Source organism: Varanus komodoensis, unplaced genomic scaffold (genome assembly GCF_004798865.1).
Source record: "Varanus komodoensis strain SLA01 unplaced genomic scaffold, ASM479886v1 scaffold4, whole genome shotgun sequence".
Taxonomy (NCBI): Eukaryota; Metazoa; Chordata; class Lepidosauria; order Squamata; family Varanidae; genus Varanus; species Varanus komodoensis.
The window spans coordinates 58,643,980-58,669,022 of record NW_025335941.1 but is presented as its reverse complement, the minus strand read 5'-3'; the positions used below and the strand labels follow the sequence as shown (position 1 = coordinate 58,669,022).

The 25,043-nt window shown below is 43.0% G+C and overlaps 1 protein-coding gene across 4 annotated transcripts in view; it reads right to left on the bottom strand.

The window, feature by feature from the left end:
- Positions 1–22,926, bottom strand: part of GRM5 (glutamate metabotropic receptor 5) — a 229,363-nt gene extending 206,437 nt beyond the window's left edge. For all 4 annotated transcript variants that reach the window (XM_044442027.1, XM_044442023.1, XM_044442025.1 and 1 more), the window contains exon 1: positions 22,254–22,926. In XM_044442027.1, coding sequence (XP_044297962.1) covers positions 22,254–22,926 — 673 coding nt within the window. The remainder of the gene's footprint in view (positions 1–22,253) is intronic.
- Positions 22,927–25,043: the final 2,117 nt, after the last annotated feature.

The following is a 25,043-nucleotide window of genomic DNA, read 5'->3' as shown; positions in this document are numbered from 1 at the left end:
AGGGAAGAGGTCAAGTTCAGCAGAAGCTCAGCACAATATCCAATCTGTATTGCTAACTGGGAACAATTGGCTCTTCTGAATGCATTGTGCACCAATGGAATGAAATACCAATTTAAGAACCATGAAGAGCCTTATCAGGGTCAAAATTGCATGTTTGCTTGTATCTGTAAGTGTACCAAATATCCAGTGTCAGCATTCAAGAAGGTTGGCATCTAGATGAGAAGATTTGCTTGTACCAATGTGAATGTTCGCATTTGCAGTGTGAAAAAGTAGTTCTTGGAGTGCAGACTTGAGCAACTTCAAAAGTTATGGAACGGCCTTCCTTAGCCAATGGCTATGCTTTTTGCTTTCATGTACAGAAGGGGAAACGCAGCCACTAAAATAGGCTGGGCAATATGAGTCCAAATCCTTCTTCAAGTAAGCAGTTCAGGTTTCTGGAGGGGGCAATCTGTCCCATCCCTGGAGAAGAAGATGAGAAGAGAGAGAGAGAGAGAGAGAGAAATGGACAGGGAGATGAGAGAAGAGAAAGAGGAAATGTGGTGACAAATGGGGAATCAAAAAAGGCTAGGAAAAAAAAAAAGAGAAGAGACAAGGAGGGATAGAGAAAGGGGGCAAGAAAAATGGAATAAAGGTAATGGAGGACTCTACTCATTTCTGCCCAACTCTGAGTTTGGATGTAGCCCTGACATATTATCCCTAAAGGAAGGCAGCTCTTGATGGGCAATCCAAGCCAAGCCAAGCCAAACCAAGCCAGGCCAAAGGTTCTTGAGCTCTGTGCTAAAAGGAAGAACTCATATTGGTGAATGTTCTAGAACATTAACATGAGGCAATGGCTGAGTTGTAATGCAATATAGGGGCCTTCATTTGGCAGGTTGAATGGTTCAGAGTGAAATAAATCAAGGTAATTAATTTACTGTTAGTCCTTGGAAGCATCGAAGGAATCCAAATCACTGAGGGCAATCAACATGGCCATAAAACACAGCGAGTTGGCAAGGCAGCCTTACAAAAATAGGAAACTAACATTGATTGGAGGAATTGCACAGGTTAGAGAGATCTTTCAGCCTGAGAGAGTAAAGATAATGCATTCCAGAAGGAGGTCAGTCTGGAAATAAAATTAGCACAATGCCATATGATTTCCTTGTTTGTGTCCTTCATACTTCCATGTATTTATGAGCATATTTAAAACAAATGCATCACTTAAAAATGACACTACAGAAAAGCTAGTGGCTCTGCCTCTCTTCTAAGTAGATCTAGGTAAGAGATACAATCATATTGATCTTTGATGAAGTTCCATATTTCTCTGGGGGTCGCCCAAATAACCTACAACAAGGAATTTCTTTTCAGCACATGAAAATGAATTTCCAAGGGAACATCAAAAGATATGAAAAAGCCCCTGCCTGATGTCTGCACTGAAGTCAATCTGTTTATCAGATGATTCTCTCTATTTCTGATGTCAATGCTGTGGGCACCATTACTTAGGTAGCCATCTGGCATGACCCACAAGAGAGATGTCACCAGGCCTGAGGGAATTCCAAGGTTTGCAAACGTACACTAACATTTAGGGAATATATGCTAAGACGTGAGCACCTCCACAGCAGTTAATGAGGATTGGGGGTGCTCAGCTGATGCGAAACCAGGAAGGGCAGAGATTGGAATGGTGTTTCTTGAAAAGTCTGTGTCCCCTCCCAGCCATTCCTCTGCATCACACGGAAGATGGACTCTGTTGTTCATGTTCTACCAACCTCCAGGTTGGAGTATTATAATGCACTATTTGTGGGCCTGCCCTGAAGACCATTCAAAAACTGGGGCTCCTACAGAATGTAGTTGCTAGATAACTGACTGAGATGGGACATTATGAGTATATGATGCTTGTTTTGTGACAACTACAGTGGCCCCCAGTGCATTTCTGGTCCAGTTCAAATGGCTGGTTTGGACCGTTAAAACCCTTTACAGCTGATGACATGTGGGGTCACCAGCTCTCATATCCCATACACAAGCATCTTCAGGAAAGGGCATCCTGTGGCGTCCCTCTAACCATCTGAGGTCAAGTATGCGGCTGTCAGACAGAGGTCCTTCCAGTTCCTGCTAGCCCAGCTATGGGATGTCCTGCCAGAGTTGCTCACTTGGCAGCTACCAAATCATCCTTTCAGCATCAAGCCAAGAACTTTATGGTTTCCCAGGCTCTAGAGCATGGCTCCTCAAACTAAGGTCCATGGGCCAGATCCAGCCCACCATGCCCTTTTAACCAGCCTGCCCCACAGGTTTTGCACTCACTGGGTGTGTGCACAGCTTGCTCGCGAGGAGGTCATTTTGGAAACGCTTGCAGAAAATGATCTCCACATGAGCGAGTTGGTGCCTCACCGTGCGCGTGCCCGGAGGCAGCTGGCTCATGGGGAGGTTGTTTTGGACTCACTCGGAGAAAACGATCTCCTCGCAAGCAAGCCGGCACCTTGCCCCCCCACACCCCCCTGCCCCCACACCAGCCTGCTCCCCCCCACCGGCACCGCCTTGGCGGCCCGTGGCCACCACTGGCACCTGTCAACTGGCCCCCCATTCAAAAAGTTTGAGGACCCCTGCTCTAGAGCTACAATTTTAATCCTGCCCGTTATTTTATGCTGCTTTTATTCTTCCTCCTCCTCTTCACTTCCTCTGCCTCTTTCATCTTCATCCTCCTGCTGGAGGTGACATTTGATTTCTCTGCCAGAGCTCAGTGGTTCTGCTTTGCAAACCAATCCAGAATATTCTGGCGAGAGGCTGAGCCTTGGGAAAGCATCACCCTTTCAGGTAAATAATCAGAAAGTGCATCAGCTTGACATTGTAGCAAGCCGTTCACCCCGCTGAGAAACAAGAGCTGCAACTCATCATGTCTCCCCCGTCCTTTGAACTGCACAAGAGGAAGATAATGAAGTACCAATGAATAATTCAACAGCCTGGCCTGTGAGAACATGGTGGTTTTTACGTTCAGACACCAACAGCGGAAAGGGACATCAAGCAGTCTGTATGCCGGAAAGAGCATTTCTGGAATGCCAATTGGAAGAGCCTTGCGCAAATTCTGCAACACAATTCTGGTGTGGTGGTGGAGATGGCGAGGCTCCAGAAGAGACATGACGGCAAGTTATGGGCTATCCTTGGCAAAGAAAAATCTTCATTCGGTTTAGGAGACGGTTCATCAAATCTTTCTTGATCTCAAATGCTACACAACTGTAGGGAGAAAAGCCCAGGTGACACTCTAGAAGTAGCTTTGACAGGCTTTCTGCCTGCCTCAGTAAACAGAGTACAACCTTTAATAGGACATCACAGTGAACAAGAAGCAGAAATAAAACTCTACAAGAGGATCTTTCCTTGGAATAAAAACATGTTTGCAACTTTTTGGTACTCTCTGGCCACAGTATTACAATTCTTTAACAAAACAAAGACCTAAGAACAGAAGAAAAGCCCTGCTGGATCAGACCCAAGCTCCATCTAGTCTAGCATTCTGCAGACACAGTGGCCACCCAGCTGCCCACAGGATCCCTCCAGCAGGATGGGCGCAAGACTTTCTCCTGCCCAGCTCCTCAGCAACTGGTGCATGCAGACATGCCACTTCTGGTAAAGGAGGTTGAGAACTTCTTTAATAACTTTTCACTCTATCACCCCTCTGATCTTACAAAAGCCTATTTTATTAAATATAGAAGATGACTCATAAATGAACTTCCAGCCTCATTTTTAAATTTTCTTACATATCATCATGGATGGTAGCCCTTGACCTGCAGCATCACAGCCAGGTGGTTAACTAGGATTTACTGAAATGATGAACAGGCAACATCAGTGCTCAGAGATCTTTACTGGCTCCCAGCTTGCTCAGCTCCACCACAGTCCTGCCATTTCTCAGATGTCACAGGATAACAGTCAGACGTATCCTCCATCTCAGCGTTTTTGCTGGTAGACAAAGTATCTGTGCTTTGGATCCAGGTATAGGACAACATCTCAGGCCCTGGCACCAAATTTGCCCTCCACCCCAAGATTCTGCTGAGAACCAATCCCCTTTTTCCTTTGGCCCCATCTCCAACTGTGTGTGGGCATGAAAGCTGGACAGTGTTGAAAACTGAGAGGAAGAAAATGGATGCCTTCAAACAACGGTTGTTAAGGGTTAGGGCTTTGCAAATACCCTGACCAACAGAAAGATGTGCAAGGGTCCGAGATCAAATCAAGACAAAACTTTCCCCAGAGACAAATATGATGAAACTGAAGCTGCCTTACTTGGGCACATCATAAGATGTCAGGGCTCCCTGGAGAAGACAACCATGTGACTGAAAGTCAGAGGAGGGGGGGAGGGGGGAGGAGGAAGAAGAAGGAGAAGGAAGAAGAAAAAGGAGAAGGAAGAAGAAAAAGGAGAAGGAAGAAGAAGAAGGGAGGAGGAGGAGGAAAGAAGAGGAGGAGAAGGAGCAAATATTTATCTGGCCAGGGTGACTTCTTTTATATTGTTATTTATTTTATATTGTTAGTTTTATATTGTTATTTTTGTATTATATTGTATGTTGTGAGCCGCCCTGAGGCTTCGGCGAAGGGGGCGGCATAGACATGTTTTAATAAATAAATAAATAAATATGAGATGGACTGACTCCATAAAGGAAGCCACTGTGTGGAGTTTGCAGCTGCTGAGCTGGGCTGTGGAGGAGAGGCCTTTTTGTAGCACTTCCATTCATAGGGTCACCATATGGTGGAAATGACTTGATGACACATAACATCAACACCCATTTCCTTTTCCTGGATGACCAGAAAATGCCAGAATTTGTGCAAGTTCTCCCACTGAAAAAGGCTGAAATCCCTCCTGAAAATGCTTGAAAAGGCAGTAAGATAAAAATGTGCTATTAGGTTTAGCATTCTGGCCTCATGCCATTGTCTGTTGGTCCCCACCCCAACTGGAATTCAGCCCTCAGGATGAAAGGGCAAAGGAAGGAGATTAACATCTCTCCTGTTTGGATGCTGAGTGAAGGATTCTCATGGATTTTGGGATGGACTGGCAAACTAGAGTTGAACATCAGCTTGCTACATGGCATCATTTTTTTTTTTTTTTTTGCATGCATCAGGTCTACCTGGCTGTTGACACTCTGCCAAATGGAAAATCTGAAAATCTGCTGGGGATACCGGAGACGCTTTGGAGTGCAAAGTCCTTAGTGTTTCCTTAATTAGGTAGCTTCTGCAGCAAATCTTGTTAAGAGACAAACTTCTCTTCCCAGGGAGAGTTGACAGTAAACACCTAAGTGGCTAATTCTGGTATCAAGAAAAGAGAGAGAGAGGAAAACTCACAAGCAGTGGATTCTCTCATTCATTATGAAGATTTTGTAAAACCTGTGGCTTTGCCTTCATCGCTACACCAAACCCTTAGGGGGCCGTTAAGTGGCCTCCATACTTAACCCATTGCAAAGAAGTGTTCTGTGATTGGCAAGCAAGATGTCTTTTTGTCCAAATTCATAGATATCAATCTGTTTGAAGGGTTCCCAGAGGGTTCCAGTCTATCTGAAGGCAACCTGGGCTCAAATATTGTCTGGTCCATAACTAATTTAGTGGAAAAGGCCACGAAAAGCTAAGGCAGGGGTCTTGAAGTGGTCCATTAATAGTCTCCAAAGGCCACTGGGCCAGGTACATCTGTCACCTGGCTGCACTCTCCAGGTGCATGTTGAGATATGATGCATTTCTATTTGAATGGCTATGACGGTTTCTAAATTGCCATCTTGCATATAAAATGGTATATGCCAAGATCATTCAACATTCGTGTCTCCTTTGGTGTTTTTGTGTATGTGCATGTGTGTGTGTGTTGCCACCCCATTGTCAAAATACCTCTTGTTTGGGCATTATTGTGAAACCAAGCAAACAGCTTCCAGTTGAAAAGGTCATTTTAATGCTTTCCAGAAAAGAGTAAAATGTAATAATGATCAGGGATATTGTTATTACTTTGCATGAATACTTACTTTTCCTCTTCTTATGAGGAACTCAAGGCATCTTACACATCTTTTCCATTCCAGTTTATTCTCACAACAGCCCTGTGAGGTAGGTTAGGCAGAGACTGAGTGCATGGCCTCAAGTCACCCAGAGAGCTTCCAATGGGTAAACTGAACCTGGATTCCCAGAGTCCCAGTCCAACACTCTAACCACCAAACCACATTGGCGCTGGTTGTGCAACAAGGGAAAACTCAAACTGTTCAGCCTGAAACAGTTCCAGCCCAATAGCCACAGGCAGGCTGGGTTGTGGGAGGCAGGTAGTCAGCTTACACAAAATACAGTAGACTCCCAACTATCCGGCCCAATGTGGCGGAAGGACAGGCTGGATAGGCCGGAGTTCTGTAACTGCTCACTTCCTACCCCACCCATACCATTAAAAACACCCCTTTTACACCAAAACCCGCTCTTATTCATATTTTCTGACAGTACAGGCCAGTACTTCATAAATGTTTGTTATGTACTGCACTGTATGTTTTAAAAATTTATTACAGAAAAAGGAAGTTCAAGGAAAAAATATTGTACACATTTTAAGATAAATTTTATAATGTCTAACTTAATTGCAGGAAACATAAAATCATGTACACTGTACAGTATGAATACATACACTTTTAAAATAAATGAAACATTAATGTAAAACGTAGGCTTAATCCTCACAAAAATTATTTAAACTTATTTTACTGTTCATTGATAGCTATTCTTTAACTAGGCCGGATAGTACAGAGTCCAGATAGTCGTGAGCCGGATAGTCAAGAGTCTACTGTGGTCTGAAATATTTTCATAAATCTAGAGCTCAGCCCAACAATTGGAATAAATAGCATCAATTTGCATCTTGAATTTTCTGGAAGTTAATTTCTCAGTTGGTGCAGAATTCAAATCTCTGTTCTGCAAATTGTGTGAATTTACTCTGTTTGCACAAATATATGTGAATTCTGAATAGCTGCACAAATTGCTGAGTGGAAGTCTGAATTTTGCCTAGATTTCCACAGCTTAAGAAGCTTGTGACCATTAGGCACTATTCTACAAGTTAAAGGCTCAGCTCACAGGAAAGCGAGTCCACACCAGTGCAATGTTGACAGGACAGAATCCATGGGCCGGAGTCAAGGAAAAATAGTCAGATTTCAGCCCTCTGTTGGATTCCTCACACATCCCTAACAATAGTGGCTGTGAAATAACACTGACATTCCTGTGCCTTGCCCATGAAGCAAATATTGAAGTAATATCTACAGTCCCATTAAGACCTTTTTATTTCTACAATATTTTAATAACTTTTAATATCGGCTTATAGGTTTTAATTTGCAGCCAGCATGAATCTGAATTTTATTTGTATTATGTTTTGTTTTATTTTATTTTATGTAAGCCGTCCCGAGGCTATGCGATGGGACAGCATACAAATACTCTAAATAAAAATAAATAAATAAATAAATAAATTATGGATCGGGTCTCTCTTCCTCTCATATAATATGGAATCTGGTAAAAGGAAAATGCCAGTTACATGCAGCAACACACAATGTTTCCAGCATATTTTAAGGGCTTCATTCTCAACAAGTTTCAAAAGAAATAAGTACCAAGGTTCCAGGCCTGCAAGCTGGGCAGGGAAAACTGTGAGATGTAAGACTTTTTTTCCATTACTTAGGAGCACTATATTTTTAACCACATTTTAAAAACACTGATTTGAATTCTGGTTTCATTTTTGTAGGGACTGGGCAATTGCTTAAAATGGAGGTGCTAAAAATGTATGCACACAGTCTGCACATGTTTAATTTTGTGTGTTGAGATTCTTTTAATCCCTTTCTGCTTATTCATATGGTAACAGGCTTATTATCTTTGTATCTGGTATCTGCAGGAAAAGATTAATCCAGCCCTGCATTATTTGACGCTGGAGGAGAGATGTGGTACCCCTTTGCTTTCCCTGTGGTAATGAGTTTTGTCCTGGAGAAGAGAAAGTGGCAGGGAAGGGGGCAAATTTTCTTTCTGCTGCCATCAATCCCCTCCCTCATTACTTGAAATGTGGAGGGACTTGCAAACCTGGACAAACCCAGCAGTGTTTTGATATCATTTCTTCTGAGTAGTTACAATCCCCTCCCGCAATTCTTTTCTTTGCAAAACACGCGAACAAAAACAGCAAAGCCCAGGACTGTCTCATACCAAGAAGTACAGTCAAGGTGGAGCTAGTAAACTTATTCCAAGTGAATTCACTATTTCCTCAGAAAATAACATATTCATCCATGTGCTCTCAGAGGAGAGCTCTCCTTGGTGTGAGCTTTTGCTCCGTGGGTGTGGCTCCTTGCACATCCGGAATATCAAGTCGTGAGTTTTACCTGGGCACCTGATGTCACACATCACCCCCTGGTGGCATGCCCCTTCCTGAGAAGCTGCTTTCTCACGGCCCGCTGGCGTGATGACACTCCATGGTGCCTCGTCACCACTGTCATCCTTTCATCCTTTAAGTAGGGCATTGCAGACTACTTTACTCCACCACACTCCAAATTTCACAATCATTAGCAAATTCATAAAGCATCAATCCAGGGCTGCTACAAAGCTGAGCATTGCACACTAACAAACTTTAATTGAGCCAACTAATTACAAAATTTTGGCAACAGCACCAGGTTATCGTTCTTCTTTTTAAACCTAATCCTTGGGAAAGAATAGCTATTGTATTCTGTTGCTCATAACAATAGTTCTGCAGTGTTTGCAGCTGATGAGGTGCAGATTGGGGATGTGTGAAGAAACTGAGAGAGGTTGGAAATCCATTGGATTTTCATAATTCATGCCCCTTCCCTGGCTGTTTTGTACAGGAAATTCACACCAAACTAGATATTTACACTTTTTGAACCAAAGCAAAAAGTGCAGTTTGCACAAAAGGTGCTAGAACTATGCAGTTTTCCTCTACCAGTTTTCACAAAAAGCATGACTAAGACATATTTGTTGCAAAGGCTTGTTGCAAAGGGGGCGGCATAAAAATGCTTTAAATAAAATAAATAAAATAAAATATTTCCTTGGTATTTTTAACTATGTGACAACTGTTGACTATCTGAGAAATGAGAGTCCACAGAAAAAGCTCCCACTAGCCCTGTTTCCACTTCTCAGAGTCAAAGAAGGCAAGAGGGCTGTAGAACTCAAATTAGCCAGACATCCCCTGCATATCTGTACATGTGGTGGGGATTATGGCGTATCGCCTTTCCAAAATTCCATATCTTGTGCTGTGAATCTAGAATTATATGCATAAGTTTGTTGCAATAATAAATTATATAATGACAATGGAAAGTAAATACATGAAAGATTCAGGTAAATTAGAAAGGGTGCAGAGGAGAGCAACAACAATGATCCAGGGTTTGGAAGCACTGCCCTGAGAAGACAGACTTGGAGAATTGGGCATGTTTAGCCTTGAGAAGAGAAGACTGAGAGGAGACATGAAGGAAACTCAAGATCTCTTTTTTGCTGATGCCAGAGCATAGGACAAAGAATACTCAAGTCAAGTTGCGACAACCCAGATTCAGGCTAGATATCAGGAAAATTTTCTTCACTGTCAGAGCAATATGACAGTGGAACCAGCTGCCTGGAGAGGTGGTGGGCTCTCCCACACTGGAGACATTCAAGAAGAAATTGGGCAGCCACCTGAGTGGGATGGTGTAACTTGGTGTCCTGCTGCAGAAGTCGGTTGGACCCGATGGCCTTCATGGCCTCTTTCAACTCTGCTATTCTTTCTATGATTAAGTGGGATGGGAGATGACTTTCCTCAATCTGAGGCCCCTTGGATAGTTTCAGCCAGAACCCCCATCATCTTCAGTTAATGTGGTCATTGGCTGAGGATGATGGAAACTGCAATTTCACCTCTGGGAGGGCACCATAACATGGAAACTTGGCCAGTGCTTTTGCTTCTGTTGTTTCTCCCTTCCTTTTTGTTGCAAACCTTTCGGAGAACTTCTGCTATGGGGCAACATAGAAAATAATGACAATAATAACAAGAACAGCAACAACAATATCAATAACAATTATCCTCTAGTCTCTCTCTTTCTCCATTTATTTCCCCCATATTCAAGTTTAGATAGCAAGCTCCTTGTGGTAAGGACTTTCTCTGCCTCTCTCTCTCTCCCCCCACCACACCCCATCCTTCCCTGCTTTCTTTCTCTCTCACACATTATTCCTTTCTTATGCTCATAAGCACATTGCTGTGGCTTTTGAACTATCATGGCACGAATCCAGCAGTGTCCTGGGTGAGCAGAAATGTTCCGATTCCTGCCCCCTGTCCATCTCAGCTACAACCACCTTGCCAGACAAGAGCACTGCTCAATACGGTCCCCACAACCATTAAGAGTGGATTTTAGCCAGGCTCAAGGAACTCTGGCAGGCGGAAAGAGGCAAGAAAGCCAGTTTCATGAGTGGTCATCCAAGATGAAGAAGCCCGATGTTGCTCCTGTCTCCAGTGAAGTGATTCTAAATGCTTATGTCAAGCGCTCTTTTAAAAAAAATTGCCAATGAGTATTTTTGGCAACTCCACAGCAATCTTGAATGCCGAACTTGATATAAATAGCCCCAAAGGGTCTAAGGTACAGTAGGAACTGGAGTCCTGCAATCTTCATTATGCATCTTACATTGTTTTTATTCTTTTCCAATCTGTCTTTTAACCCTAAAAGGGAAGAATACCCAAATATTTCCTTTATAAATCTTTATGGATTATCTATATCCACATCTATATCTATGGAAGTGCTTAGGAAAAAGAAAACCTTCCACTGCCAAGATTCATTTCCACTTTCTTTCTTTTCCCTTCTTTGTCTTTCTGGGCTTGTATATGGTCCAGAGATCTATTTTTCAATCAATAGTTCTGAAATATTTGTTCTAATTGTATTCAGCATCTTATAGTTTTTAACTCCCTTCCCCCTAGAGAACTCTTCATTAATGAGAAATATAGTATGGTATGAATGCATACACAAATAAAGAGGACATCATGTGCATAAACCTGAAGCATAAACCCAGTGACCACCTTCTGGATTTCCTCTTCTTGGACTTTCATTCATGAAATAGGCTTTCCTGCCTCTTTTCTCCTGCTGTAGCCCTCTGAGCCTCATGCAAATTCTCTCTCAAAGTCTGGAGGACCCCCACTAGAACAGCTAGCACCTGGGATGGAGAGTCTGCAAACATCAGGGGTATTTCTGCTCACATGGCACCACTGGATCCCTGCCATGGTAGTTCAAGGGCATGTGGAGATCAGGATAAGGAAGAAGGCAGGCATCTTTCACTGATGTTGGGGACATAGGAATCTACTATATATGGAGTCGGACTCATGTCTATCCCAAGGGAGAGGCCTTGGAGCCAACCAATAGCACATCAGATCCCTCTAGCAGGATTGGAGCACAATGGTGCCCTCCTGCCCATGTTCCCCAGCAATTGGCATACTGTGGCATAGCCATGGAGAGTCCACATTGCATGAATGTGTCTAATCCCCTTTTGAAGTCAGCCAGGTTGATGGTCATCTTGTGCAGAGTGAAAAAGTCCTTCCTTTTCCACTCTCTTGATTCTTCCACCATTCAGCTTCCGTAAAGGCCCCATTGGGATGTGGGTTTGTAGGAGAGGTAGAAAAAAAATCTCCTTATGCACTTTCTTTACACCATGCGACACTCTATACATCTCTATCATGAGCAATGCCCATTAAGCACTGCAATATTTTTGGATGAAGTCCACTTCAGTCCTATCAAGTGCTCTTTTTCTCTCCCTGTTCTTCTTTCAGTTTCATCCCTTACTGAAAAGCTTTGCTGTGGTAAACAAGCAGTTTATGAAGAAGGAGACTTCCAACTGAACAAATGCCAGGCTGCACATTTGTCACCTGCACAATTTCCTGCCTGAACCAAGGTCAGCAAAGGCCAATGGAGGGATAATTGCTCTGGCGCCCTCCCAAGTAGAGATCCTGGACATCTCCCTCCCTCCCTCCCTCCCCCCCCCCCCCCCACTTGCTGCTTTCCTTCTGCCACTAAAGTTTCTGTAAGAACTGAGCAAATGGAAGTAGCTAGGAACAATGCCTTTAATCAGGTAGTCACTGGGATCTGCATCAGGAGGGAGAGAAAGGCATAGCTCCAGGCAAGGCAAGGCAAGGCAAGGCAAGGCAAGGCAAGGCAAGGCAAGGCAAGGCAAGGCAAGGCAAGGCAAGGCAAGGCAAGGCAAGGCAGAGAGAGGGGCTGAGAAAGGAAGGTGGTCTCTCCATTAGACTGTACGAACAGAGAAGTATTGGACTATCTACAGGATCAGACTCAAGGTCCATCTTGTCCAGCATCCTCCTTCACACAGTAGGCAACCAGATTTTTCAGGCAAGCCCACATCCATGGGCTTGCAGATGTGTAGAGATGGGAAGGATTCAGCTCCTTGCTCCTCCTCTAGAAGACCCACACCTTGTTCAGATGTAGGTATCCTCGGCTAATGTGAGCTTCTCTGAAGAGTGTTGACTGTGGGGTGATAAATACATAAATAAATAATATCTGGGAAATATGTGCTACAGCTGCTGATGCTGCTACCGTGTTGGAGACGCATGACAAGATTGGCCTAATTTCCTCTTTCTCCCTCCCTCCCTCCCTCCCTTCTACTGGCTGGTTCCTCAGTAGGGATATATGAGCATTTCAGTTCACTTTGGACCAGAAGTAACTCACTGGACACCTTCTGGAATTTAATATAAACCTGAGTGCAAACCACAGGCCAGGTCAATTCTGTGAAACTTTGTGAAATGCCATTTACCATACCAAAATAATAAAAAAAGAAAAAAAAAGAAAAAAGGCCTCCATGTGAACACCGTCCATGGAAGAGTGTACTTACAACCCATGAGTACATTCCAACACTATGTATGGAAATGGGTGCACATTTTCATGCAAAAAAGAAAAATAAAACTAAAAAACCCAGATCACAATTTGAAATGGACAAAATGAGTGGCAAGATGGAATTTGGAGAACTTTGCTGAACTCGGGTTTTGCGGATTCACACATCTGTCCCTCCACAGGATCCAAAGAGCTATTGAACCGTCTAGTTGCCCACTGCCCTCATTGTACTCAAGGCCCCTGGTGGAGGTGAGGGTACATCTCAAGGGGATGCCAATGGGTGGGAAAGTGGAATGGGATCCATCAAAAGGCTGATCATGGCATGACTCCAAACAATGAGCGATGCTTTCTGCTCTCTCAGTTTTAACTTGGATTCCCCAAGGACACATGCAAAGAAGATATCAGTTTGAAGGATTATTGATTAAACAGATGAACTCCAATCTTCTGTAATATCAGTATTTGTTTGGAAAGAAGCATATCCACTACTGCCAAGCATCTTGCTGAAAGATGTACCCTGTCAAGCATTCACTTTGACTCACTGCTGTTCAGCACGGTTTTCTCTGAAACTGCATTTGCATTGTCCATGATTCCTTTTTTTCCAGGGTCTTCCTTTTCTCCTTTTTCTTTTGTGCCCTCACATTCCTTGCCTTCAATAGCCCACACTGTTCAATTAATCTAATTGGCTGTGATGGCCCACACTATTTGGAGTTTTAAGTTTCTGTGAAATTCTCACATTGGTGGTCGCATTGCAGGATCATTGTTAGAACCACGTGGCTCAGCCATTCAACCTCAGGAAAGGGAAGAAGAAATAATAGAAAATGGAAGGAAGAAAAATAATACTGGGCAAAACTGGGAATGTATTCGTAATAGGTGCCCAAAATGTCTAAAAATAGTTTCAATACAGTATTGAAACAAGAAAATTAATATTATTGGCAATGTAATAATATTCTATCACCATCAGTACTGGTGCAGGATTGCTTGTCTTTCTTTCTGGTGAATCAAACACTCTGGAAGGACCAATACTGAGGGTAGGTGTTATTTATTGCCTTTGGTACATTGATACCTGTTTTGTTTTGGAGAGATGTCTTTGAAGAAATGGCTTGCTCTTTCAGAAGGTATTTGGTGTGGTTCTTAGCAACTACCTTCAAGGATGCTTGAGGAAATCAGTATTTGTGAACAGTGATATGAGCTTAGCTCATCCTAAAGTGCATTGGAACATACTGCTCAAAATCCATACATCTCTGAACATTGCTAGCAGTGTAGTTCTTGGCAGTTTCAGTTTGTAAGTACAAAGACGCATGTTTTGCAAGGACATACATTTTGGTGGCCATCCTATGGTCCTTGATGATATCTGCCCCCATAAGGCATCCCATCACATGCACCTAAGCCAGCCCCACCATTGGAGCTCTAAGGCCTGTAACAACAAGAGGTGGGCATGCAGATTGCAGATTGGTAACCAGCTTTGGATCATGTACCCCCAGTGGACCAGTGCATGAAAATCCATCCTCTCTGGAGCTGGCCCAAGTTTTTCCTTCCAGCTGCCCCCCTGTGCTTTCTGCCTTGGCAGGTGGAACCTAACAAACCCTTGGCTTTGGTACTTCCTGCACCTTGGCTTTTCTTTCCCCTGTCTCAATAACTAATTAATTAACTACTAATTAATTAATTGACGGCATTTCAGAAAAGCACCAGTGGCGAGCAGGACTAAAACAATGGGGCTACAGGCAAATAGGGCAAAGCTTGGAAATGAGTGGATTTGCAAAACCGGAGCTTGGCAAAGTTTCCAGATTCCATCTAAAAGCTCAGCTGTCAACCATATGAGACAGCAAGCTTGCTTTTTGTCTTGCTTTCAATGAAAATCCATGTCCACATCAAATATAGGCATCAAGTGGGCACTTCTTTGAAAGTATGCATTCTTCTTCCATTGCTTAAAGCATTTTTGTATTTATTTTTCAAAAGCACATTGACTAATGTGCATTTTTCAAAGATGCATCTGCTGTTGGATGCATTTCTTTGTTCCACAAATCACATTTCCAGCTCTGAAATACACCATCTTCAGCCACAGATGGTGTGCAAGCCCATGTATGGTCGGGAATGTATGAACCAGACAAATGCTTGTTCTAAATGAACTGGAACACATTTCTTATAATCCTCAGGCCAAAGAATGTCAAATATTGCAAATTTTAGCTTCAGGTTCTAGCTAGCAGCAGCTAAACCTTGGGAGGGGCATTCCCATCATTAAAATTGCAAGTAAAATGCACAACTTCCAAAACGACTAGTGGTTGAGGGGAAACAGCTGGGATAAAGGAGTAGGAAACCCACCTAGGGAATTCTGAAGTGGTGGATGGGAAAGCTAAGATGGTGACATTTGCCCTTGGGACCTGCGGCTCAGAACCTACACCCGATAGAATTGTCCTGCTTAAAATGTGTAAGCTGAGAGCAAATATGTGAAGGTAAAGAGGGCAGACCAACTGAGAAGCATCAGATGCTCCAGACGACTGGCTGTTAAGTAGGCAGATCTGCCTCGAACAGTTTGGGCATTTCTTCCTTTTATGAAGGAGGACAGATATTCAGCTTGGAATCAGCTTTGGGTCACTGGGCCAGTGATCCCTAGTGGCCAGGGTTCTGACTTTGTTTGTTCCTTCTATTATTGATCTCTGCAATACATCTGTTGTTCAAAGCCAGCCTGGTTGTTCAGCATTTGCATAGTCAAGGCTTTTGGTTACAACGGCATTGCCTGGGTCTGCTAAGAGGGCATGGAGCAGTCTCATCCATACAATTAAAATATATTTTTTAATGTTGGTTATGACCTATATGGCTTGGGACCTGGATATCTAAAGGAACACTTGCATCCATATATGCCCTCCTGCCCCTTGAGATCAGCAACAGATGCCCTTCTCCGGGAACCCTCTGTGAATGATATTAGGAGGGTGAGTACCCAGAGGAGGGCTTTCTCTGTGGTGGCGCCCCATCTATGGAATGCGCTCCCCAGAGAGGTCCGCCTGGTGCCGTTGTTATTTGTTTTTCGGCGTCAGGCTAAGACCTTTTTATTTAAAACTTATTTTAATTGTTAAATTATTTGTATTTATAGGATTTTACATTTTTAGCTGAGATGCACCGGGGGGTTTTAAATATTTTTTATTGTTATATTGTTATTATTTATGTATTTATGTATTTATGTATTTATGTATTTTGTTTCTGTTGTGAGCCGCACCGAGGCTTTGTTGTGATGGGGGCGGCATAAAAATGTTTTAAATAAATAAAAAAAATAATTTTAAGAAGTACTTCTTTGGCATTCTAGCCTTTCTGCTTTAGTTGCTTTTAATCTGTTTCTGTATTTTAAACCTTTACATTGCTGCTAGGATTTATTTGGTGCTTTTATACGACACCATAGTTTTAATTAAAAAAAACTTTTATTATTATATATAAAAGAAACTGGGCAGCCATCTGAGTGGGACGGTGTAACATGGTGTCCTGCAACAGCAGGGAGTTGGACTTGATGGCCTCATGGCCTCTTCCAACTCTACTATTCTGTGATTCTATATATGTTATATATCTGTTGACAAAGTGAGTATGTGTTGGATTTTCTCTCACGCTGTCCCTCCCTCCTCCCTATTTTAATCTACACAAACATACAATGCTACTTGCCATTCCAAGAATGATCTCTCTCTCTCTCTCTCTCTCTCTCTCTCTCTCTCTCTCTCTCTCTCTCTCTCTCTCTCTCTCTCTTACTTTCTTTCTGTACAAGGTATAAACCACTTTTCAGCTATTGTTTCCCAAGTATTGGACAATACAGTTAAACCAAAATAACACACACACACACACACACACACAGTGTGTAAAAGTACTAGGCTGGATCCAGAGAAAGTGACTCATGCTTTAATTCATGGAAAGCAATGATGGGCAGTCATGGCTTGGGTCCAGTACAGAGATCTCAAACATTCCATGGAGTCCAACCACCTTTGACCTGGACTTATGACAATACAGAATAAGGAGATCCTGAGATGGCTGAATGAACTGCATTGTTCCAGACTGTACTGAGAAATCATACCTTTGACTGCTTCCCACTCACCTATGCAAAACTGAAAATAAACATTCTGCACAATCAGAAATCTAACACAGTAAGCAATGGATTGAGGTAAATTTAAAGTCAGCATCCCTAGTTCTTGTTAGATTTTATTTCCTTCTAGGAGGTTTTGAACTTGGGAAACTAGCTCTCTCTCTCTCTCTTTCTTTCTCCCTCGCACCTACCATGACACTGTCCAATTTACCATCACAGCACGATACATTCCAGCTGACCATCACACATTCCACCATCTCCTTCTGTTGCACGTACCCAGAGCTTCACTGGCTTGGAAATCAGCAACAGCAAGCAAACTGTGGTTGTTCTGCAGCCATGCTGGGAGATGGGGATGGGGAATTGACAGAGAAAGCTATGCTACATGTGGGACCATATTTGCACGAGGAGTCGTGAGAGGATCTTGACTCTCTGGGAAGCAGAAAGCATTCTCTGAGATGTTCAAATGCTGGATTTGGTCTAACTTGTGTAGATCGCAAACAGCAAAAGTCTGCTCTGCACACATCATTGTTCTTCAGCGAGTCCATTAGAAACTTAATTTTCTTTGATGAGAGAGAAGGCAATCAGAGCATGTCACCCAGGATAAGGGAGTGAGCTGATTAAACATTTTATTGCTAGAAGGCATGGGGCTGATCAGGCTGCTGCAACACCACCAGTTTCTTTCATTGCTGGTTGCTTTTGTGATTTTTAATGTCTACTTTTTGTATCGATTTTAGATGCTTTAGCGAGGGAATGAACCAGTTTAAGCGTTCTTTGGCTGAGAATGAATGTGTGAGGATAAACGAAGGAACACTGAATAAAACCAAAAAGCAGAAAACACTACGAGGTTCTGATACCTTTAACATTTGGGTACTTATCCAGGATTAACTTGTCCCATTCATTTCCATGGACTGTAAGCACAACTCATTTTAATTGATTGGATTTGGGCCAACGAGGAAAAGAGCTTCACTGCACAAGGCTTTTATTGTGCGCTTCTGTTCCGTCAATCACAGAAGTTTGCATGGGAATGTATTTATTATATTTATACCCCACCATGTTTCTTTTAAGAAGCTCAAAGCAGCTTTCATAATTCTCCTCCTCCTCTCAATCTTATCCTCACAATGACAGGAAGGGGCCATGAAGCCCATCAGGTCCAACCCCCTGCTGTTGCAGGACACCACATTACACCATCCCACTCAGGTGGCTGTCCAGTTTCTCCTTGAATGTCTCCAGTGTGGGAGAGCCCACCACCTCTCTGGGCAGCTGGTTCCACTGTCATATTGCTCTGACAGTTAGGAAGCTTTTCCTGATGTCCAGCATGAATCTGGCTTGCCACAACTTGAACTGATTATTCCATGTTCTACACTCTGGCATCAGCAAGAAGAGACCTTGCCCTTCCCCTTTGTGACAGCCTTTGAGGTACTTCTAGAGGGACACCATGTCCCCCCTCACTCTCCTCTTTTCAAGGCTCAAGGCTCTTGACCTGGTACAACTGATTAAATGGGGAGGATGCTATCAATAGCTACTAGCCTTGCAGACTAAGTGTGATTTCCCTTAGCAGAGGTGGCCTGCCTGCGTGCACCAGCTGCCAAGGAGCTTGGGCAGATGGAGGTCTTGCACCCATCCTGTGTGAAGGATCCTATGGGCAGCTGGTCTACCACCAGGTGTACTAAATGGACCATTGGTCTGATCCAGCATGGCTCTTCTTATATTCTTATGTTCCTTACCAGAAGAAGGAAACAAGGGTGTAAATGTAATCTTAGCAGAAGAAGCAGAAGAATGCCAGGCATCTCCAAATAAAGCTAGGAAAGATGATGACCTGAGAGGCTGGGAATTACTGCCTTCAGGAAAGATATTCCAACCAAGAGGCAAAATGGTTGCCAGATTCAGGAAAAGGCAGCTTTATATTTATTTACAATGTTTTTACTCATTCCCACCATTGTTGAGTCTAAAAAGATCGAAAAGGTGTCTAAGAAGCTTTAAAAATCCATACTAACAGAGCTGAGCCAGGAGGTCTCAGGACACTTTTTCCCAAGAAAATGTTTGAGGGGTTTCTTTCTCTTGTCCTAAGAAAACCAGGGCACCTGGCAGAATTTTCTGCAAAGAGTCTCCAACTTCCCTTGGTGATAGCTGGCAGTCCTACGCTCCACACACACACACACACACACATCCTGGGATGGCACACAGCCCCAGGCATTGTGGACTGTGCTAAAGAGATGCCAGGATGCCCCTTTCAGGAGCAGCAGTAGCACCCCTGAACTCCCTCAAAAGGAAACTTTGGAATAAGCAAGTTCCGGTGAGCCCTGCCTGGAGAAAGTACCAGGAAATATTTTTCCCCTGCAGAGAAATAATCCAGTGTTGGGGCAGGAAGGACAAATGCATTTCTCTGCCAACATAACACAGTGAAGAATCCTCTGAAGTCATTTCCACATGACTCTACATGACCATGTAAACATAAATATAACATTTATGGAAGGGGGCATTTAAAATACAACATTGTTCTTAAAATACCCTACACAGGCAAGCCATATAACCATCCCTTTATTTTATGGTTTAGAGTTTTACTTTAAATTGTTGATTTGTTTTGGTGCTTGCCTTCTTCCCTCTCACTTTTCCCTTCCCAGTGAGATCAACCCTGCTTTTCTGTTTTCTGAGTTGCTCTGCGGTTTTTCCCTTAACTGTTTTCAGGGAACAAGGGTCCTAAAGTGGGACCAGGGCTGGGCAACCTGGATTGGGTCAGCATCTTGCTCACTGCAGGAACCAGTTCCCATGATCCCGCATTCCTATATGAACCCAAGTCCCCTGGTTTCTGCCCTTAGAGGAGTGCTGCTAGCGAAAGTGGACTTTTGACCCTTCATGAAGGGACACCATTTCAAACACATGAAACAAAGAGTAAAGCACAAGAGGAAGTGATCAATTATTGCATTCGGTGGAAGGAAATAACCAATGGGTGAGCAACCCAGGAAAGCTCTTCTCTGGGAAATGTTCTTGGAAAAAGCACTGCCATTGTCTAGCATCTCAAGAGCAATAGTGTGGACTTAGGCTGGGCTTAGAAGATAGGTCTACAAGCTTGGGGCTAAGTCTAAAAGTTTTTGTTCCAGTTTCCTGTGGGACCTGGACTGGGTCCTCCAAGAAAATCCTAGGCTATGAGTTCATTCATGCATCCGACAAAAAGATTTATCCCATTCCATATTCTATTACCTATTGATGGGATCTGGACCCATGAACCCCATCTGGAGCAGAAGTCAAGCCTCCCAGAAGGAAACCCATCACTCTTGTTGTGCTCAAAGTTCTCATATCACACATTGGCAGTCTTCTTTCATCCTACTTTGTGCTTCTGAGCCCTCCCTGTTACTGCCCCAATGTTTTTTCCTATATTCTGTAAACTGCCAGTGATGTAATATATATTCCAGTTGCCCTGAGCATTAGATACATTTAGCTAATTAGCTAGACATTTTCAAAATGTCATCTAAAGGACTTCTGGGTTAAGCACTTTATTTAAGAGGGAAGTGATGTGGAAAACATTCTTCATAACAGCACAAAGCCAGACACGTGTCCTGCTTCCAAGAGGGAGGACGCCAATGGCAGCAGCGAGTCATGGCAACTCCCACTCCCCAAGGGAATGTCTTACCGTGAAAGGCATGGGTCCACGGGGGCAAATGGCTCGCACTGGATGACTGGTGCAGGCATGGAGAGATGCCAGGTTTCTAGTGATCCATGCGATCAGATGAAAGGGAAGGAAGCCATTAATGCAGAAGATTTCCTTTCCTGTCCTGGAAATGCTTTGTTTGCATTCATGCATGCATTGAATAAAACAAATCATCTTGGGGTCCCTGATTTGTGCAAATGGGACACACACACAAAGAGATCATTTGGAGGGGGGGTCTTTAAATGTGCACAGAGGGGATTGTAGGGGGATCATGTTTTATTGTGGTCTTGTGCAAGTTGCATTTGTAGACATTTGTTGTTTCGTTGAGCCCAGCAGATCCAAATTCCTTCCGTGTCAAAGAACTGGTCAATTTTATCATCCAGTAGGGTAGTTCCCAAGCAAAAAGAGTCCCAAATGAACAGGCAAGCTGGTGAACAGCCACTATATTAGTATACCAAATAATTCTGAAGAGTAAGAATAGCTCCTCGATCCTGTTTGAACACATTGCGATGCCATTTGTGCAACTTGCCAACAACATTTTAAAAAATCTGTTTCCTGGATCAAGTCACTACAGATCTACCTGATGTTGGTGCAGAAAATCACACCTGCCTAGTCAAACTGGTAAAATCCATCACGATTTCACCTTGGAATGAAATTCTCATGCTTTTCTACCTGAGTGGGGATTCAGGCTGAATTAAGACTGGCTCCAGAATTATTGGAGCTATTTTTGGAGTCCACTTGCAGGAACTCTGGGAAGAACTACAATTCCCATAGTCCCTGGCCTAGTTTTAGCCAGGCTGATACATCTCTGCCTGGGGTAAAATTACTGGAATGTGGATTCCTAAGAGAATATGATAATACAATGGGAAAATAGGTAATAGAATGCCACCACATGCCAATAAAAGAAGAAACTGATTTGTATTCTCATGCAAAGTTCACTTGACCACCTAGAATCATAAGAACAGTTGCTAAACAGAGGAAATGGGGAATGGAAAAATATGCCCATGGAGGGTGGTCATAAAACATTGTTACACCCTTGTTATTGTTACATAAAACACACCCTCAAGTAAACAGTGTCAAAGGCAAGACATATAGATTGCAGTGGTAATGGTCCCTATAGGATCCATAAGTCATTAAGCTATGTAAAATTGAAACACAAAGGACTATATTGATTTTTAAATCAGCAATCATAGAAAGAACCCTAGTGACAAAGAGTTAGAAGGCTTCCCTGCAACCCAATATATATGATCAACACGTCTTAACTGATCATTGGTCTCATCAAATAAATATATTGCATGAAATACCAGAAGCAAAGATCACAATCAATTAATGATTTGGTGACCTCAACCCTAACATATGGAATATTGTGAAAATTATGATGGATTGGTTCAACTTAATTGTATAAACATGATTTGAATTCCAATTCCATATGTCTTTCCTGAAAAATAGATCCCATCAATTTAATTTACTCCTGAGTAAATTCTACTCCTGCCTAGATATGAAGCCTTTTTTAAGCAATTACTCTAAGCAGAATATTATCTTCTGTGTTACATTTCTTGCAATGATATGCACTATTCTGATATGTTCGTATAAGTTCTTGTTGCTCCTAAGAATAATAACAATATTGCTGCTACTACTATTATTATAGTACGTAGACAAAAAAATCAGTGCTACATAATATTAAGTAAACTTAGTAAATATGCATACAGTAACCTGGACCATCCCTTTACCACATGAGAATGTCATAGTTCGATAAAACAAAGCTCCTTACCTTCTGTATGTACTGCAGACACATAGGTCCAGTTGTACCTCTTCACAATGTCCACCATCGCTCGAGCCTGCTGAGCATCAGAGGGTACCACTCTCATGAAGTATTTGAACAGGGTTTTGTCACTTAAGTCCATGCTTGTGGCTGAGTAGGCTATCTGAGGTATGTTGAAAAGTTGCAACAAGTTTTGGACCTGGATTGCCACAGAGCTGGACCCAGGCCCAATGACTCCAACAATGGGCTTCTTGCCATGGAAGGAAGAAGAAGATCCATCCACACACTTCATCAATCCTTCTTCCTCTTCTGCTGAGATGAGAGAATCCCTTATGAACTCGATGCTTTGCTCGAGAGCTACCGCCGAATGCCAACACGAGTCCCTTATCTCACAGCCCAGTGTTATGTTGGGCAACAGCGTTTGGTTCTGGTTAATCCTGTCTAGTGTATGGAGCATGGCCTCCACTCTCTGGATCCCATATTGCTCTCTCACCTCTCCACATTTCCTCTCATGGACCTTGTCGACCGTTGGCTGATGATGGACCGAGAACAAAGCCCCAATGATAATGTCGCCGGGCATATGGGCCACCACCCTCCTCTCGTTGGACTGTGCAGAAACCAAAAGACCAAAGTTCCCACAGACATCTTCCTTCAATAACAAGATAACAATCAGAAGGAGCATTTTAGGAAACAGTTTAAGCCAGTGTGGGAAACATGATGGGACGACCAGATGAGAGGGGTGTTAAAAAGCAGCAGGCAGGTCTTTCAGAGGAATTGAAGCATGGGTGTTTGGGAACATTTTCTACAGAATTTCCGACTTCCTTTCTCCATTCAGAAAGAAGGATTTCATTGTAGTCTTCACAGCTTTCAAGAGAAAGATGATAAAAATGTTGTTGGTTTCTTTTTAGATATACGTATTTAGTATATTTATATGCCTAAGAACCTAAAGCAGCCATCATCCTCATCTTCATCATCAATTATTGCATTGCATTTATCTTTCACCCCTTTCCCCTTTTGTGAGGAACACAAGCTTCCCCAGCTTTGTTTTATCCTCACAATAACAGTGAGGCAGGTTAGGCTGAGAGTGAGTGACTGACCAGAAGTCACCATTGAACTGCATGGCTGAATGGGGCCTGGAACCCAGGTGTCTCAGGTCTCCGGACCATCACTCTAACCACACTCCTACAGTTTCAAGAATGGCAGGGATGAGCAGATCCGTCTTATCAGATCTGTTTTGTTGCTTACTAGAACTTCAACTGGATCCGCCAACCAAAACCAGGTATTAAAGGCAGTCACTGTGCCTCTGAGCACATTCTGAGCTTAGAGATTTGTTATCTGTATTGGAACAGAATTTTCACACAAAAGTGCACTATTAACTATCCCATGCTCTCCTAATTTCAGCAGCCTAATTTAGATAGAAGAGCTCATTTTGAGGTTGCTATCATTAAACAAATGACAGTCAAGAATCCTTGCTGATATACTTCAAATTACCCAGAAATCTACCAGAAAGTCCCAGTTTTGGCTTATCCCAAATTTACAGTCACCACCAATATTTTGGCAAAAACAATTAGAAGTGAATGTGGAAAACATCTGGAGAATGTTGAAATAGCCCCCAAAATGTCAAGAGGACTAGTGATTTATTAGTTTATTTTTTAGAAGAGCTCTGTACATCCTAGAATCTGTTAATAGATTTCAATCAGGGTGGACTTCTTTGACTTTATATAAAAAATTCACAAATAAAAGGGATCTATGTTAAATGACGTTCCTAAAAGTGCAAACAACCCCCCTGCCCCCCAAAAAACACCTCCGAGTAAAATATAAAACACAATAAAACCACCTGCAAGACAAAACAGCCTCAGGAAATTGTCTCCATCACTTGATGGTCTTGAAAAACTTTGAAGACTTCTTGAAAAGCTGGCTTGGGCAGACCCTTTCTGAAATGTAAAGCCATTGCTGAAAAAGACTGACTTTTGGCCAACAACCTTCTGAGACTTCCACATGGAAGGGACATACAGCCTTTCACAGCTTGGGTCCCTTCATAGATTTCTCCATGCTGTCTGGGGCTGATGGGAGTTGTAGTCCCCATACAGAAGGCTGACCTTGAACAGCATGGATTATTATGAGATCTTTACAGGGATGCATAAGAGATGCTAAGTTTCCTTTTCTGTACAGTTCTGCTATTACAGATTTTCAAAGTTGCACCTGCTAATGGGGTGGCCACATGCCATGCTTTACAAGCATAGTTCTCTATTTAAAGGTTGGCAGAGGACAGTTTTCTATGTGAAAGACCAAGTTTCAAAGGGAGAGTGACAGCCTTACAGTTGTCCATCCACAGCTTGGACTGTCAAGTGCATGTGGATGGTCAGAACTTTCCTCACTATGGCCTTCATTACTCTGTTGATTGAAGAGGAGTAATGAATTGTGGTGCTGGAGAAGATCCAGCGAGTCCCTTGGCCAGCAAGGAGATCAGACCAGTCAGTCCTAGAGGAGATCAGCCCTGACTGCTCTTTAGAAGGCCAGATCCTGAAGATGAAGCTCAAATACTTTGGCCACCTAATGAGGAGGAAGGACTCCCTGGAGGAGAGCCTGATGCTGGGAACAATAGATGGCAAAAGAAGAAGGGGACGGCAGAGAATGAGGTGGCTAGATGGAGTCACTGAAGCAGTCGGCGTGAGCTTAGGGGAACTCTGGGGGATGGTGGAGGACAGGAAGTCCTGGAGAAATGTTGTCCATGGGACATGGGACATGTTGTCCATGTCTCGATGGGTCGGATGGGACTTCGTGACTAACAACAACAAC